This window comes from Schistocerca serialis, chromosome 8, assembly GCF_023864345.2.
Source record: "Schistocerca serialis cubense isolate TAMUIC-IGC-003099 chromosome 8, iqSchSeri2.2, whole genome shotgun sequence".
Classification (NCBI taxonomy): Eukaryota; Metazoa; Arthropoda; class Insecta; order Orthoptera; family Acrididae; genus Schistocerca; species Schistocerca serialis.
The window spans coordinates 23,522,174-23,541,243 of NC_064645.1; the positions used below are offsets into that span (position 1 = coordinate 23,522,174).

The window sequence follows — 19,070 nt, forward strand, 5'->3', positions numbered from 1 at the left end:
GAATACTTTTTCATCGTTGGCAGAAATGTATCCAACTAGCTGGTGCTGATTCGGGAAAGTGAATATTTGTAATTAAACATCACATTCATGTTACTTTTACTTGTTTTAGGTTTAAAAAGAATCTGTCTACTTCACTGTACACTATGTTTATTTCACATTGTAAAGCCACACAAAGACACAATGAAAGACCTAGTTTCTGTTACTTGTCTCTCCAAAGACTCTAGAGCAGAAGTGCTGCCAACTTTTGTCTGCCACTTAATTAAATACAAACATGTAAGTGTAACTTTCCCTTGTTTAAAAAATAAAAGGGAACACAACATGAAAGACCCATCTTATATCTAACAGTCTGTTTTGCCAGCGGCTTCGTCAGTATATCTGCTAACTGGTCTTCAGTTGAAATCTGTTGAATGCCTCAGTCTCCTTCCAATACCTTTTCTCAGACAAAGAAATACTTTATTTTTATATGCTTAGTGAGATGCGAGTTTCACTGTTGCCTGATTGTGTAGACTTTTTAGAGGAATGGGAAAGCTGAGTGAAGTTCCAGTCCTTAAGTTTGACAGACTATCTCCTTCACAGCTTCTGTTGCAGCTACCAGCTCTGTTTCTGTTGTAGATGTTGCAGTCGCTGCCTGTCTTTTGCTGAGCCAGGAGATAGCTCCATCTGCATGTGTAATAAGTACATCAGATTTTGACCATCCTGTTTTGTTGCTTCCTCCAAAGTCTGGATCACTGTAGCAATCTGATATGTCACTGCACAATTTTGGACGATAGATTATGCCTAGGTCACATGTACCTGCCAAATACCTTAGTACTCACTTTAGTCGCACTACATCTTCTGTTGACGCTGTGGCAAGAGTTCGAGACAGGAAGCTCACACTGTAAGCCAGGTCAGGTGTCGTTCCAAGCATCAGGTACATCAGTGCTCCAACTCCTTGCTGACAGGGAAAGTTACACTTCTCTGCATTCTTTCCTTCTACCTGTAATGTATCTGGTTTCTTGACAATTGGTATTGAGACAGGTTTGCACTCTTGAAAACTGAAATCCTCCAGAATCTTCTTTGCATAGGCTTATCTTGATTTCACCATCATCAAAGCGTTTTATCCCAAGGCAAAGGAAACATGATGCTGGTTTCACTGAGATCTTAAATTCAGCCTTCAACTCCTCAACAAACTTTCTGGCACTCAGCTGATCGCTTGCCATAACTAACCCATCGTCTACATAAAGAAGTAACAGTTTCTTGCCACATTCTTCCCTGATACGTAAACAAGGATCTGCATCACTTGTCTTTAAGCCTGCTGACAGAAGTGCTCCAAACCGTTTACTCCAAAATCTTGGGGCTTGTGTAAGTCCATACAAACTTCGCCTTAATTTGCAGACTCACTCTGTGCCATCATTATACCCTTCTGGCTGTTGCATGAATATTATTTCTTCTAGTTATCCATACAAGAACGCTGTAGACACGTCACAGTGTATTGGATACATCTTTTCAGCTGCAGCAACACTTAACTTTGAACGAATTGTGCTCAACTTAACTACTGGACTGAAGGTCTCACTGTAGTCTACACCATAGCGTTGATTAAATCCCTTTATGACAAGTCTTGCTTTGTATTTCTCAAAACTTCCATCAGGATTAGTCTTTACACGAAAAACCCACTTACATGGTATAGCTCTTGCTTCTTTTGGTGAAGTAGTCAGCTCCCATGTGTGATTCATGACTTCATTTCATTTTTCATAGCTTGCTTCTAGTGAACAGTGTAATGTTCACTGAAGAGATGATTAATGAAACAAATGAAGAACCAGAGTCATATGAAGAAGCTGTAAATAGTACAAAGTCATTTAGCCACGAAGGTTTCAATAACGTTGAACAATTTCACAGTTGTCGATGAGGAGGGATAATTTCCTGTTCTCTGGTATCAGCACTGCTCTCTTCAGTCTCCGATTCTTCAAACTCTTCCTTGTTGGAGTTTACCTTATCTTTTTCTTCAGCTGCATAGTTTCCCTGATTACTTTGCTCAACATCCTGCAATGGTAATTTGACTTTCTTCACAACTTGCAGGCTTTTCATGGAAGATTACATCTCTGCTGAGAATGACTGTTTTCTTCTTCCACCCAAGTTCTGTAACACTCATATTCATACCCCACAAAATAACCCTTGACAGCTTCATCCATTTTCAATCTTCTTTGTCTGGTATGTGGGCATAGCATGTAGAGCCTATTATATGTAACTTTTATTCCTGGCTTTTTGCCAAACCACAGCTCAAATGGACTAATTCCTTCCACAGATGATTCTGCAGTTCGATTCAAAATGTACACTGATGCTCCAACCAATTCTGCCCATATGGCTGCTGGGAAATTAGCTTCTTTATTTGAATACTTTAAGGTTCTTGCCATTTCAACTATAGTTAGCATATCCCACTCACTTCCACCACTTTGTTGTGTGTAGGGTGCTGTCACCCTCCGAGTAACACCTTCTGCTTGCAGTATGTCGTTAACTTCGTTACTGTCAAATTCTCCACCTTTGTCACTCAGCAGCTCTGACTGTATGATCCGGCTTCTTTGAATGTGGAATATATTTCAATGCATCTTTAACATCAGACTTTTGCCTTACATGGAAGCAATACCGAAATTTTGTGTAGCTGTCTGAACACAACCATATGACTCCTCTTCTAAGATTCATTGAAAGATTCACAGACTTCAGCTGACATTAGCTCACCAGGGCAGGTTGACTTCTTTCTGTGACCAAATGGTAAGTGATGTGCTTTGCCATAAATGCATGGCTCACAAAGTGACTTCTCCAAGGGAACATTTATGCCCAATTCCTTTCTACCATTCCTTTGACATGGTGTTTATCCTGAAGTTCCCACCTCTCACGATACAGTTGCAATAATGAAGTTTCTTCAATGGCATTTACTTCAGCAATTTCTTTGGGCAAATTTGGTTAAATGTCTGCATTGTACAAGGTACCAAAGGGCTCATGGGTTCTATGCAGCACTACCTTGTCAGCAATTTTAAGCCAACACACTTGTTGATTACTTATATTCACTATTAGGATTCTGGTCCTGTGCAGCTAACACTGAAAACAATCATCTAGATAATTGTGGAACATACTACACATCCAACAACATCACATCTGGTCCATCAGTCAGAGATGATAACTGAATATTGCCTTTTCCCACTGCCATTAGAGTTTCTCTTCCGGCTGCCATTACACCATATGGAGTGCCAAATTTTAGAAAGTCTGTAAAACACTGAACAGTTTCTTACAGGTCTTGTAGCTCCATTATCAATCCACCATGGTGCTAAATCTGCCTCAACTGTATAGGCCTCTTCACAGACATTAGCACAGCACTAACAGAAGCACAATTTTCTTGACTTCAGTTTCGATTTTTATTTGGTCTTCCATCAGAAATCCACCATTAGCAGTCCTTTACCCAGTGGACATTACACTTACAATAATAGCAAATGTCACCTTTTCTTGTGTCATTCTTGATGAACTTGCCTTTGTCTTGATTGAAAAGCTTCAAATGCACTTGAAAGAATATGCAATGTTTTGCACACTAACTTAAGGTCTGGTAAAACACTTTCGTTTTTAGCTTTGAGTCCACTGTTTAACTCATTCCACAAACTCTTCAATTTTGCTATGTGGGTAGAAACATCACCTGGTATCCAGCAGAAGGAGAAAAAGTGTGTGCAGATTTTTAACAACTGATCCTTGGATGAAGCTTTAAACTGCTGCTTTAAGGCATTCCACATATCACTAGCCGTTTCCTTGTCCATTACCTTTTGATATACTTCATCAATACAAATCTAACTGTTCTTTGTGTTTCTTTGCTTCTTCATCTGCTGCACCGTCTTCCAGTGGCTTGGGCTTAACTAACCTCATGTCAATAATGTCCAATGCACCTTCATGGTAACCCATCGAGACTTTTTCGTTTCAAAATTGGCCAGTCCATTTGTCTGTTGATTGGTTTTATATTTTTTGACATATCCATTTTTGCTGAATCTTTGCTTCAAAATACAATATATGGCAGAAAGTTGGTTACTGAAAACTAATCGTAAAAACCTAAAACTTATCTGTCGATGTTCCTGACCTCGAACCTCGGCTGGCTGTACTCCACTCAAAACTCAGTTGACAACAATTTAACCTCAAATTTTGACTACTGTATTTTATACTGGTCATAAAAACTTTCGTTTTTGGCCCTTACTTACACTTACACAGTTCAGCAAATGGTTTTACAACAGTTTTCACTCAAGCATGCGTTATCGTATTTTGTTAACTTTTCGTCACTGTTTCGAGTCTAACTCACTTACAACACTTAAGCGAATCTGGGCCCATAAACTGTTACTTTTACTTGTTTTAGATTTAAAAAGAATCTGTGTACTTCACTAAAAATTACGTTTATTTCACATTGTACAGCCACACAAAGACTCACATCGTCAAAGACGTAGTTCCTAGTGCTTGTCTCTCCAAAGGCTCTAGAGCAGAAGTGCTGCCAACTTTTGTCTGCCACTTAAATACAAACACATAACTGTAACAATTCTATGGATTATTTCTGCGTTTGAGGCATTAAAATATTCCCATCCAAACCCAAATAACGAAGAATGAGTCATTACTCTTCATTCAACTCTTGTACTTGATTGTGACCTATTAAATAATACGACAGGAATTAGAGTCCTACCTTATTAGGATTATTTGTATGTTCTTAAGATTTTAACAGCATGTAACAAAAACCATGTATAATGAAAAGGCTGAAGGACACAAATCAGAAATTTAATGCATTTGTTGTTTTACGCCTTTATTTTAAATGAATATGATATAATTCAAAAGTAAGTCTGCTAAAATCCCTCACTGGTAATATGGTTTTCATAGGCCAGGATTTTTCTTACAGCTGAAGCATACTTTGCAAATGTTATGGAAGAAGGTCAAATACAAACGAAGAGAAAAAACGTTAGCTACTTTGTTTCTAATTGCTATTATCGCTTCTGCTAACTGAACTTACAATTATTTGAAGCTGTTTTATTCACTGCAGTTTCTTTGAACTTCTGATACCTTGCAAATGATAATGCTTTACCTATCTGCCGTTAAGCATTTAGAAAATGTTTGAAATTACGTTTAATGTTTGTTGGAAGCAACTAAGCGCTCATTATGAAACACTGACTATTTCTTTAGAATCAGTATCGCCATTAGAGTTATTTATTTGCAATTTTACATTTACACTATCATGATTTCGGCTTCAAAGTGCCATTATGAAGTGTTATAAGAGTAATACAGTGCCTTAGAGCAAACTGTCATTCAGTCAAGATGGTATTCTTGGTGAAAGAAGCAGTAGGCCTTATAAGAAATATCGAGCCTTAGGCAATGTGTCTAACAGTATGTTTTAAATACGAGAGTATGCCATCGTAGGCACTGTGTAACACAAAGCACTTGATAATGGCACTTTCAAGCCGAAATCATGACAGTGTAAATGTAAAACTGCAAATAAACAACAGTCTAATGGCGGTACTGATTTTAAAGAAATATATTATGACTATGGCCCCACATTATGAAAAAAATTATTGAATGAATAGTCTTGTGCATCCTTACCTGCACTGCCTGACGACACACCGTTTATGACAAATACTTTTGTGTGTAGAATCTTTGATGCAAGCTCATACCTATTACTGAGTAAGTTCTGGCAATTTTATTTTCAGTATTACATATATTTGGCTGCATCGCGAAAAATAACATTTCTGTTGACCCAGGAAGCTATCAGATACCTGTAAGCAATATGAAACTAGTAGTGCATGCCATTAATTTGGTTAGCCTTTTAGTAACATCAGTGGAATGGTGTTTCAGAAAAAAATGCCTTCAGTTCTGTGTCCATCCTCATCCTATTTATTTTAATGTGCATGCAGTTGTGACTGGTGTAGAATAAACTTTGCATGACCACCAGCATTATAACACAATATCTGTTAGGACAATGTGTGGCAAATCTGCAAATTACAGCCTCCTTGACCAGTACTGGTGGCAACACAGGGATCAGAGGAGAGCAGTGTGGAGTCAATTGGTGGAGGCTGGTGGGGCAAGACTATGTATGATGTCTGCAGTATGAGCAGTGATGGCACATTTGAAATAATTGATGAAAGGCACTGTCTTGATTCTGCTGATATGCCAGTGCTTACCTGGAATGATGTCCTTACTTGCATTATAAGACTTCTTGCAATTGTGGATTTAGGCAGAGATTACTGAATATTATTGGTCTTCCCTACGGATTAACATGGTGTTACTTGTGTCTGGCTAAGGATTAATTCTTTGCATCAGCTTGCACATCTTATACATTGCTATACTCCCATTGTGATTAAAGACACCTTACATTTTGGTGGCTCAAAACTAGTGTAGAAGAGAGGGCGGACTATTGGCTATGTGAATTAACTTCTGTTGTTCGAGGCAGTATCAAGATTTTGACAGTTTTTTTACCTAAAACGTTTCTCATCTCTCAATACCCTTCCCGAGTTTTACGTAACACTCCACATCTTTGTCAGATATGGCATATGGCATTGTGTGTGAGAAGTGTTGGTAGTCAAACCTTTTTTATTCCATTGACACATGGACAGAGAACATGACAGTACATTAAACATAGGTTACCCCTAGTTATATTGAATGGAAGGTTACTGAAGCATTGCTGCCAAACTTTGATGGGTTTGATGTAACTGTATAGAGATGCGAGTTTACATGAAGATCGTAGCAGAATGTGATTAACTGATGGAGATAGCCATGTCATTGATAAGGGGAGTGAATTTGAAAGTTAGGATAGCCTAATTAATACTGTCATTGCTACCTTGTGACTGTCCTTGCTATGGCTATCAATTTTACGGATGTTGGTTTCCAAAACTAATTATGGTTGATCTGAGATTATGTAAAATGTGTGACATTTGCTTGGATGGGCATTTGAGGTCCAGTAAACGTTGGCATCTGAAATGTTGTATCAGTTGCCACTGACTGGAGGTTAACGGCTGTTAGCAATACTGGACCCTGCAGTGGATTGTGGCAACTTGTGGTGGCTAAGGATTGGCCAGAGGAAACTACATTGCATTCTTTCAACCCTAGTTTTTTCCTGTGTTTCAAATCTGTTATTGCATCTGCTGCCTCATACATTCCAATATTCCCTTTGGTCCAAGGCGTGTAAATTCATTCCTCATTGTTTTCTGACCTGCATGTCTAATTCACTGACTTTGCTTGCACAATTATCTAGTGATTTAAGAAAGTTTTGTCTCGGTGTTCCAAGAATTTGCAAAATTTGAAGGATGTATGTTTGTTAAATGTACGATTGTTGAGAATTCTTTCAGTTTCATATTCTTAATTCATCTCTCTTGATGTAAATTTTTGGAAAGTAATGTTTAGTATTAATAAACGTTTTGAAGTGTTGCTCTGTCTTTTGAGACAGTGTCCATACTCCAGGTACCACTTGGTATGCTTTGCTGGAAACTCCTTTTTAGCCAACCTAAACAAGGTAAGTATTGTGCAATTTAGATGAGGCCACAAAAAGCCGGATTACCACAATGACAGTCAACAGCCAGCAGGTGAATTGGTAGCATCACGTTTCTGGGCGTTTGCGCCAACTGCAAACTACATTGGGAACATGGCGTTCATCCAACAGAGAAAAAAATGTGATCAGCTTCTTTTGCGTCAAGAAAGCTCTCATATTGGAGACGAAATGGTCACAAAAGCAGCTTAGTTTGTTCCTGTGCACTCTATGAAAAGAAACCTAATTACCTTCTGGGCCGCCTATTCTCTTCCCCTGACTATCTTCACTGCTTAGTAAAGTGAGTATATTCGTGTGTAAAGTAATGTCAAGAATCTGAAGTATTCCCAGCTGGCTAAAGTTGTTTGCTTCTCAATACATTTAGTTGTCTAATGTGTTGCTGTCAAGGACTCCATTGTCTGAACACAGCTCAGCATTTCACATGTGTAACACCAAATCAATGAATGACAAGTTACGTAACCTGTCACTGCTGTGGAGACGTTAAGTTTGCTGTTTTGGAACTTTTTGATCTCCTTCCCACTGAGCTCAAAAGCTCATTGAATATTACTCCTTAAGTCAACTACAGCATTGTCTCTCGCCGCTTATGCTACTCTGTTGAGCGGCATGTGAACGGACTGCTTACCTAAGGTAAAATGAAGCTTTGGAGTTTCACAGTTGACAGCTGTTTCAGGGGTCTATGTAGCTTCACATCGGTAGGTTTTACCTGAAAGTGTCCTACATGTGACCCCCGTGTAGCGCTAGGAGAGCAACACCTGTTTGTTAGACAACAGCTGTATGTCTCCTTGATGTACGCGAAGATCTTATTGGACAGAGAAGGAATGAATCGGCAGTACATCGGAAGTTATTTTTACAGGGTCACATCTCTAGGAAAATGAGAGCAGTTATTTATGTCAAATGAAAATTCGAGAGCATTAGCAGAAATTCTACCGAACATGCTGTTCAAAAGCAATGATATGTCCTACAGGGAAACCGTGCAGATGGAGATCAACTACGCTCTGGAGGAGAAAATAGATACGATACTGCTGCTGCGACGTACACCATGCCTACCGAGTAACCAAGAAGTCCGACTTCAATAGAAATGCTTACCTGCTAACCAACTCACGACACTATTAATTAACCACCGAAACTGGTGAACTAATCGTAACTGGTATCTACAATCTCTTTCCTTGGCCGACGTGTTCTTCAAACATTGTGAAGTAGGCAGTAGAAAACAACATCCATTTTGTTTTCAATGCTGAAGACCGATGCCATCACTTAAGTAGCTTGGAACTGGAGAACGACATAAACCTGCGTTTGGCACTGCTGACGGGCACCATCGCTTTGTCACAACTCAATTTTGTCAGATTTCCCTCATTCAATACTACGTCGCTCAGGAGAACTTTTCCATTGATAATGGTAATTCCTCTGTACAAAGGGAACCTGCAAACAGTTGATTGGTATGATTTGTTGTAAAACGATGAATGCCTGGACTGAATTCCTCTTTCTGCTGGTAACAAGAAAAGCTTTGTGATGTTCACAGCAACAGCAAAGATGCATATACCCTGAGGATATATAAAGAATATATTCCAGGCTGAGACAAGAAATGCGAGGAACTCTAGAATTAGAAGTTACTGCCAGAATAAAACTGTACTGGACAGACTACAGCTAAGGACCTCTGTGTTTAGTGTTCTAGTGCTCTACCGACTGTTCCAGGCACGTAGCAGCAACGCACTAACTTTATCACCACTTTCCTTAGGCTTCTGGAATGAACTGATAGTTAGGATTTTCCAAAAAATGCACAAACAGCCAGCTTTTGTCCCCATACGAAACTGTGCTTCTGTATGTGATGGCCAAGACTTTGAATGCAAACCTTCAGAAGATGATGCCAACCGCGTTGGCTTTTATTTGTTAGCAGCCTAGAGTATCATCTGGAGACTGGGCCTACAGTACCATGTTACGATGAAATCCCAATTCAAAAGGTTAAAGCTTGTTGAAAGCACGTCTTGTGACATACCAGAGCACTGTAGTAAATAAAATCAGTAGCTAGGAATTCCTCCAAAATGGCTCACCTGACAGCGCTATATCAGTCTCAATGCTACTTACGCATTACATCGTGGATGCGCCAGAAATAATTTGTAAAATCTGGTTACGCTGCTGATTGGGTAATAGGAATGAGGCAAAATTTATTAGAATACCGAAGACGTTACGACATCTAATTTATCTGCACTGACAGTACTTGTGTAAACTGAGGCTTAACCTAAGCCGGCCGCGTTGGCTGTTCGGTTCTAGGCGCTCCAGTCCGGAGTCGCGCTGCTGCTACAGTCGCAGGTTCGAATCCTGCTTCGGGCATGGGTGTGTGTGATGTCCTTAGGTTAGTTAGGTTTAAGTAGTTCTAAGTTCTAGGGGACTGATGACCACAGCAGTTGAGTCCCATAGTGCTCAGAGCCATTTGAGCTTACACCTAATCGTACTAAAACGTGACTTCTGACAACGCAGGGAGCACAACAGATACACAGTCTGTTGACTCAGTGCACACAAAGGAGTAGGTAGCGCCTGTCCCAGGAGCATTGGGACTCTGGACAAGTGGCTACCATCATTCCAGACAGTTTGCGGTTTTTTTGTAAGGCGCAAAAATTTGAGTCTTACGCGCCCAAGTCAGAACCATAGAACAATCGACGGAAGGAAAGAGCTTAAAAACAAGGACTGAGAAAGGTCCATAAAATACGCCATAGACACAATGGAGGTCCTGAACTGAATATTAAATGTCTTTCACCGTATTGCTACGACGGATCGAAAGCAAAACGCGGTCGACAGTCCTTGCGTCGCTCGCTAAGGCGTGAGATAACGTAACAGCAAACTTAAATGAGAACGTAAGTTTTTAAGAAAAGGGCATTCCGTCGGGATGTCGCGATCCGTCAGAGACTGAGGGTAATGAGTACAAACTGGTGAGGGATTATCTTTAAACAAATGACGATGCCTAAAAGGACAGTGCGCAATACGAAACCTAGCTAAAATGATCTCACGTCGAGAGGGCAGAGGAGGAGGTTGTCCATATCACTGGGAGAGCCTCAATAACCTGGAGATTGTTCCCTAGAATGGAGGACATGTGGTAATGACAAAGTGGCACCACCTGCTGGCAGGCTGGAACAGTGATCACCTGAAAGAGTACAAGACCTAGCAGGCTGGGGTAAGAGGACAGCAGTCTTGGCATCAGCTTCAGCAGGCTCATTTCCTGTCAGGCTGACATGAACAGGAACCCACAGTAATGTCACAGCGGCTCCATCAAGGGTGAGCAAGTGAGTTTTCCAGGACTCATTGCACAGAGGGGTGGGCAGTGTACAGTGCACAAAGACAAGGGCACTAAGTCTGAGCAGATGACAGTTGGAAAGCCTGTGTCACCAGATGTACTCTGGCCTGATAAAGGGAGAAGAGCTTTGCAGCTAATATTGAGCAGTGTTGCAGAAGCTGATACTGAAAAACTTGTGCGCCAATGACAAAGGCACACCTGATAGTACCTTTCTGTACACAGATGGCTCTGGCTGTGCTATCTCGAAGTCCCTTGTGTGGGTAGTGAAAGTGAAGGCAATAGAGCGAGGCAGCATTAGTGTCCTTAGGAAGCAAATTAAAGCTCAGGTGAAAATGGTCCGCCACACAAAGCCGAGGTGCTGAAGGGCTCACTCCAACTGGGTGAGTTGCAGGCAGTGCAAAGTTCAGCTGCTGGAGCAAGAACTGGAAATGGACTCCAGGAGGCAACTGAAAAGGGATAGGCCCTATACTGAAAGGAGTCATCGAAGGAGGCATACGATGGGTGGCCAGGCATGGCAGCGTAACTCCATGTGTATCTGTTCAGGAGAATATCATCAGTATGACTGTGGTAGTTCAGCATCTTCAGTGTACACTAAAAGGCGCCAGTGGCCAAACAGATGCCACAATGGTGGGTAGTGTTGAGATCGTGTACAACGGACAAATGCATAAACAGAGCACCTGTAGTCTAGTTTCGAATGGACAAGGGACCAGTACAAACAGAAGACGGTGGTTCGATCTGCTCCCAGGAAGTACAGTAGAGGACACGTAGGAAGTCGAGGAACCACATACCAGTGGGATGCCAGGTAGGACACATGGGAGAATGAAGAGTTTTCTATCGAACATGAGCCCCAGGAATTTCGTAGTTCCAACGAGCAGAAGAGCAACAGGCCAAAGATGTGAAGATGGTGGGAGAAACGGACTGCTCTGCCAGGAATCCACACAACTGTTTTGTCAGTGGAAAAAGGAATACAGTTGTCGATGCTCCATGAGCAAGGAAGTTCGAGACCTCGCTGAAGACGTCGCTCTATGTGAGAGGTCCGTGGAGAACTGCAGTAGATGACAAAATCGTCAATGAAAAGGGAGCCAGAGAGGCCTGGCAGGAGACAGACCGTTATAGCGTTAATGGCGGTAGCGAGGAGGACAATACTGAGGACATAATCCTGAGGTACGCCGATTTCTTGGATAAAGGTGTCTGACGAGACGCAGCCCACACACACATTGAAACCATCTTTTAAAAATTGTGGAGGGGAACAGGAAAGCTAGGAGTAGAGGGTACAGAGGAAGCCAGTCATCCAACAGATGTCGTGGGCTTTCTCCAAATCGTGAAGTATAGCTTGCCTGGGGTTTCCGTAGAAAGCCGTTCACGGTGTAGGTGGACGAAGTGACGAGATTGTCAACAAGAGAATGGCGCACTAAATCCACACTGGGCACTGGTTAGTAAATTGCAGGACTAATCACTGTACCAGCTGGTGATGAATCTTATGTTAGATCACCTTGAAAACAGCTGCTGAGGGAAATGGGGCAGTAGCTAGAAGAGTGCTTGTTCTTACCATGCTTATATGCTTGTGTTTGACAGTGGCTTCAGTCCAGCATCTGGGAAATTTTCCCTCCACCCAGAAGACATTGTACATATGAAGGAGAGAACACTTGCCTGCGAGAAAAGGTGCTGCAACATCTGAATGTTAACATCATCCAGCCCTGGGGCAGAGGATCAGGATGAAGTGAGAGCACCATACACCTCCCTCGTTGTATAGGCGACATTGTGGCCATCACGTTTCTGATAAAGTTATTGTCCGAGCCACCGCCACTTGTTTTCAATCGAGGAAGGCCGGGTGGTAATGTGTAGAGCTCCAAACCTCCACAAAACAACAGCCCAAGGTACTGTAGATAGCAGTGGAGTCTACTATGACATCTGCTACTGTCATGCCGCAAATTTGAGAAAGGACATTTCTCCCAGACTGCCGTGTGAGTTTGGCCCACATGAAAGAGCGAGTGGTACTTAAAATTAGTAAATTAAATTCACCTACGTTTTTGCTATCTCTAAGAATACAGCGCCAATGCGCATGCAACTGTTTGTAAGGAATGTAGTTTGCCATCGTAGGACGACAGTTACAAACGCGTTGAGCACGTTTCCGTCCACAAAATGCGTCGCGGCTCGCCTCAGTCCACGAGAGAGCCAGGACACAATGCAGTAAAGAGGAAGTCCGAGGAATGACATGTGCAGCGGCAGCAAGGGTACGTTTTTAAGTTATTCTACCTCCTCAGCGCTAGTGGAAGTTTTTTCATTGAAGGTCACCAGGGAGGAGTAAAGCCTCCAATCAGCCTTAGAAAGCTACCAACCGTTTTACATGTACGTAGGGGTATGCGTCAGTGAAAGGATAGCACACAGGAAACTGTTGCTCGAGTACACGTCACAGAATGGACCACTCGAGACAAGCTGCACAGAGCAGAACGAGAGGTCCAACTGGGAATAGCTGTGTGTGGAGTCTGATAGGAACGTGGGTGCTCCAGTGTTAAGGCAGATGAGGTTGAGTTTATAGTGAAGGTCGGCTGAGATAGCGCACGTCTCGCAGGTTCTTGAAGAGCATCAATGTGTATGGTGTGCATTAAAGTCACGAAGTTGCAGAAAGAGGTGAGGGCGTTGGCCAAAGGCTGGAGGTGGTCTACACTGCTAACCCCACATGCTGGAGTGATGTGAACAATAGGACGGGGAAGAAGTGAAGGAAGATGCGAACTGCAACAACCTGCAGTCTAGTGTTCGGTGAGATGGTTTGAATATGAACGTCACCCAATACGAGCAGCATGAATCCTTCACGAGCTGGAAAGCAATCATTTGGGGGGAAGGTCGACGTGGACTGGAAAGAAATGAAAGAAGTCTTTGGCGTCACAAGGGCGATTTTGTTTTCTGGAGGCAGATAAGAGAATTCTACGATTCCAAGAGCAGCTTAATTCCTCCTTGCTGGATGTATTGAAAAACATTCCACTGGCGGGAAGTCATGACAGGGAAACGGGAGGAGGGAAAATGATTGGTTGTCACCTCAGTGGCTGGGTGTCCGCCTTCAAAGCCTCACTGCTATAGGGTGCAGTGGCTGGAGGCACCTATTCCATGCAATCTACAGAAGTGTCGGCATTCTCACTTAGTGTGTAACTTCCATGGCAGGAGAAAGGTTGGCACTGGCAGAACAGAGGCTGGGCAGGAGGGTATCATGCGACAACACTGCTTATCAGGACCTGCGAGTCAGTGAAGGGGAAGAACGTTTGCCTTTGGTATCTCTGAGCCTTTGCAGTTAGCAGATGAAGGCTCAGGTGTGTGTTGGCTTGCAGGAAGTTTAAAACCCTCACAGGCAACTCAGTCTGTGATTTCCAGCCTTCTGGTTGTGTAGTAGGTGATTTTGCCACCAGAGAAGATCTGGTGGCTTGTTGCACAGTTGGAGGAGGAGGAGATACTAACATGATACTGGGCGATTTTACAACTGCAATGCTAAATTGGAGGTCACATGTCTGTGTGGCGATTTCGTTTGTGGAGCAAGGAGTACGAAGAATGACGCTGTTAGTACCAGATGGAGGACAACACAGCTTGGTAACTACAGGATAAGGCTCTTTTTCCTTCTCTCGGATCTCCTGGACAGCTTGCTCATGGAGATACACAGGACATTAACGAAATGAGGCTGCATGGTCGCCATTGTAGTTTATACAGCAGGGAGAAGGTGGCAGGCAATTGCCTGCATGAACATCCCTACCACAAGTAATACATTCGGCTATTTCGGCAAGATATTTGAGTGTTGCTGGAATGTAGACACCAGTAGCAGCTCATTGGGCTTTTCATGTGGCACGCGATGAACTACTTAGCTTGCCCTGATCTGACAGAAGCACTACTGTATCAGATGTGATATAGTGCATGTAGGCATTCCAGTTTCATCAACCTCATTACCTGGTGGTGTTCATACATTCAGATAACACTCACTGTAGGAAACCCAGAAGTGCCAGTGCAAGATCAAAAGAAACGCATCCCACATGTGGGAGTATTAAAATCCTAATGGTGAAGTTCATATTCAGCGAAGTGCCACAGTTTGAAGTGCTCACGAAAAGCAGTGAAGCTCATTGTGGTAGTTACAGAAAGCTGGTTCAAACTCAAAACTGATAGAGTTTTAGGGAAAATTTAGGTGTATATCGAAAGTGTAGCCAAATGAGAGATGGAGGTGGTGTATTTGTCGCAGAGTAACTCAAATCCACAGAGAGAAATTGAAGCTGCATGTGAGTGATTGAGCAAGACTGGGTATAATTCTAACCTATCGCCCGACAGACTCTTCTCCCGATGTAACTGAAAACTTTAGAGGAAACCTGAGTTCACTTCTTAGAAAGTTCCCCAATCATACTGTAATCATTGGTGGAGACTTCGATCATCCAACAATTGGGAAAATTACAGTTTTTTTAGTGGTGGGTGTGGTAGAACGTCCTGTGAAAGTTCACTAGATGCCTTCAACAATTATCTAGAACTGATAGTTAAGAACCCCAGTCATGATGGAAATGTATTGGATTTAATGCAAGGAACAGACCTGAACTCTGAGGATATCGACATCGAAACTGATATCGGCCACCATGATGTGGTTGTGGCAACAATGGTTACTGAAGTACAGATGTCAACTAAAACAAGCAGAACGAGATATGTATGTTCTGTGAACTAGATAAAAATCAGAGGCGTCCTATGCCAATGAACTTTCAGCATAGGGCAGGAGCATGTATCGGAATTATGGCTCAAGTTCGAAAGGGTAATTGACTATGTGCTTGATAGATATGTACCCAGTACAACAGTTCATGATGGGAGATAACCTCCGTGATACAGAGTAGCTGTAAAAGAACTTCTAAAGGAACATTACTGCATAATAGGTGTGAAAGTGTAGGGCTATAGATAGGTGCTGCATGAAACACGTTTGCTTGTCAGAGAAAAGCGTGATGCCTTCAATGACAACCGCAACAAAATATTGTCAAATGGCATTTTATAATACCCAAATAAATTCTGGTCATATGTAAAGGCTGCCAGTGGCACCAGTGTTAGGGTCCAGTCCCTAGAGAATGAGAGGGACTGAAAGTGAGGGTAGAAAAAGCAGAAGGTTGACATGCATTACTCCGTTTCCAAATGCTCCAATACAATGGAAAATCAAGGAGAATTTCCTGAAATTATTCCTCATAACATTGAAAAGATTAATGAAATAAGTACTAATGTCAGTGGCGTGAGAAGCAGCTGAAATCTTAAATTTAACAAAGCTTCAGACTCCCATGTTATTTGTCAGATTCTATACTGAATTTGCGGCTGAGTTAGCCCTCTTATCATCTATCTTAGATCCCTTGAACATGAAACTGTACCCAGTTCTTGTGGAAACGCACAGGTCATACCCACCTATAAGGAACGTATAGAAATGAAGCAGAGTTCTACCTTCCAGTATCTTTGTCATCGACTTTTTGTAGAATCTTAGATGATGTTCAGAGCTCTAACATAATGGGTACTTTGTTTTGAGCAGAATGACCACCTCAATGCCAACTCGCATGGGTTTCGGAAACTATCATGTGCCACCCAGCTTGCACTTCTTAGATGACATCACGGCAACCAGGCAGATGCAGTGTTTCTTGATTTCCCATAAGCATCTGACGAACTATCACACCTACACTTATTGTCAAAAGTACCATCATGTGGAGTATGAAGTGAAATTTGTGACTGGCTTCAGGAACTTTTGGTTGGGAGGCCACAGCATGTTGACTTGGATGGACACACATCGCCAGCTGAAATAACATTCACCAGTGTGGCCCTGGGAAGTGTATTGGGACCCTTGCTGTTTGTACATTAATGAGCCTACAGACGGCACTAGTAGTAAAATCAGGCTTTCTGCAGTTTTCTATAATCAATTACTATCTGAGAGAAGCTGCATAAATACTCAGTAAAATGTTAAGGTTTCAATATGCTGCAGAGATTGGGAACTTGCTCTAAATGTTCATAAATGTGAAATTTTGCAGTTCACGAAACTAGGAACTTGGTATCCTTTCACTATAACATCAGTGAGTCGCTGGTGGAATAGGACAGCTCATACAGCTACCTGGGTCTAACACTGTGCAGGGACATGAAATGGAATTATAGGTTCAGCAGTGGGTAAAGCAGGCGGCACACTGGTTTATTGAGAGAATACTGACCACATTCAATCTGTGTACAACGTAGATGGCTCACAAATCACTCGTGCGACCAGTTCTAGAATATTGCTGAAGTATGTGGGACCGATACGAGATAGGATTAACAGAAGATATGTAACGTATACACAGAAGGGCAGCACGAACTGTCATAGGTTTAATTCGTGGGGGAGATGCTGAAGGAACATACTCTCCAAGATAAGAGTTAACTATCCCGACAAAGTCTGTCAAAATTTCAAGAACCGGCTTTGATTACTCTGCGATTACTGCCTAACCCCCTACGTATTGCCCACACTGAAATCGTTAGTATAAGATGCACGCACAGAGGCATTCAAACGATCGCTCTTCCTGCGCTGTACATGTGAATAGGACAGGGAGAAACCTTAGTAACTGGTACAGTGGGACGTAACCCCTGCCATGCACCTCACGGTCATTTGTTGGATATAGATGCAGATGCAGGCGATACCATCTTGAAACTCATCTACCATCGTCCTCTTGTTTCCTCCCATACAGGCCAATTATCGTACTTTTCCTGTTGCCAGTCTACAACTGGCAGAACTGTTGTAGCTCTTTCACATGTCCTCTTTACTTGGGCGTCCTCGCTTTCATTTTTCTTTCCAGCTAATAGTCTACCCGAAATTTGCGTTTTTAATTGACGCAGTGGAATGTGCCGTTCTTTAAGAAACCTGCAGTCTTTACTATATTCGAGTAACCTGGTGACTACCCCAATTTTAATTGTGTGCCGGAAGCTGTATAAGTACTACCTCATCGATGTTGTTTTATTTGTATAGTGACGATTTGTCAGATTAGTACCACCCATACACGTATTGTAGGACGCAATAACGTCTTCTCTTGCGACTTGCACGTATTGTCTTTGTGATATGGTTGGTTGGTTGGTTTTGGGGAAGGAGACCAAACAGTGAGGTCATCGGTCTCATCGGATTAGGGAAGGACGGGGAAGGAAGTCGGCCGTGCCCTTTGAAAGGAACCATCCCGGCATTTGTCTGGAGAGATGTAGGGAAATCACAGAAAACCTAAATCAGGATGGCCGGGCGCGGGATTGAACCGTCGTCCTCCCGAATGCGAGTCGTGTCTAACCACTGCGCCACCTCCCTCGGTCTTTGTGATATGGTCTACGTGTGTATTATACCAACGAAATCTGACAAAGTAACACGTTTGTTATCGTACCGTATCACTACAATGAATCTCCCTGCATCGTTTGTTGGACATGCCATTGCTCCTCGTTCTCCATCCTTCATGTCTTCTCGTTGGGCACGTCGATTTTTCAGCTTATTTGCTCTTAATGTCCCAATGGGAAAGATGCCTCTATTCAGCAAGTACTAAGGTGTGTCATTCGTAAAGACTTTGTCGGGGTGTACCTTGAAATTTTAGTTTTCTGGCAACGTGTGAATTTTACGACTACTTAACATGGGAGTCCTTCCCCTGCTTTTCTGTTGCATTTTATATTTTTCCTGCTACACCCTGAGAAATGTCAGTCGTGTAAGTAGCCAGAATTTCGTGCCCTACCCCTTGAATCCCTACCTCATAGGTTTGTTTTTGCGGATGTTGCTTCATGGTGCGTTTGACTTCAAGAACACCACTACAGTGTCTAAGTAATGGTTGCTTTTAAAGTTTTCAAACAATTTTTTCTGATTTGATTCAGTCATGGGTTATTTTCCAGGGATTGCCCTAGTGCTGTGAGCCACTAATGAATTTTCGGAGTTGAGGACGCTCAACAGTTTTTCAAATCTGTTTCCTGACATAATGGTACGAATCAATGGGTAGTCATATGGGTCTCTCAGTAGCAACGAAAGCTAAGATTTGATGAAGTCTCATTCTAAGATACATGCCTAACATTTGTTCCAGTTCCAACTTTTGTGTGTCCACTGTTCCGGTCTTCTGTATGCTATACTGATTTGACTGGTGTACCAAGTTGTGAAGCATGTCATCCACCTCCTGAGTTCTAAAATGTTCAATAAGAGTTACTAGCTCAGCAGCAGCTGATGCAGGAAGAGGAACAATTAGTCCTGTGACTGGAGCAACGTCCCCTTCTTCCAGAGAAGTTCAGACTTTCCTGCAGCTTCTT

At 42.3% G+C, this 19,070-nt stretch overlaps 1 protein-coding gene across 1 annotated transcript in view; it reads right to left on the reverse strand.

Moving 5' to 3' along the window:
- Window positions 1–547: 547 nt before the first annotated feature.
- LOC126416533 (mucin-5AC-like) overlaps window positions 548–19,070 on the reverse strand; it is a 56,869-nt gene continuing 38,346 nt past the window's right edge. The window contains exons 3-4 of the mRNA XM_050084279.1: window positions 2,137–2,553; window positions 548–749 (exon numbers count right to left, since the gene is read on the reverse strand). Coding sequence (XP_049940236.1) covers window positions 548–749; window positions 2,137–2,553 — 619 coding nt within the window. The remainder of the gene's footprint in view (window positions 750–2,136; window positions 2,554–19,070) is intronic.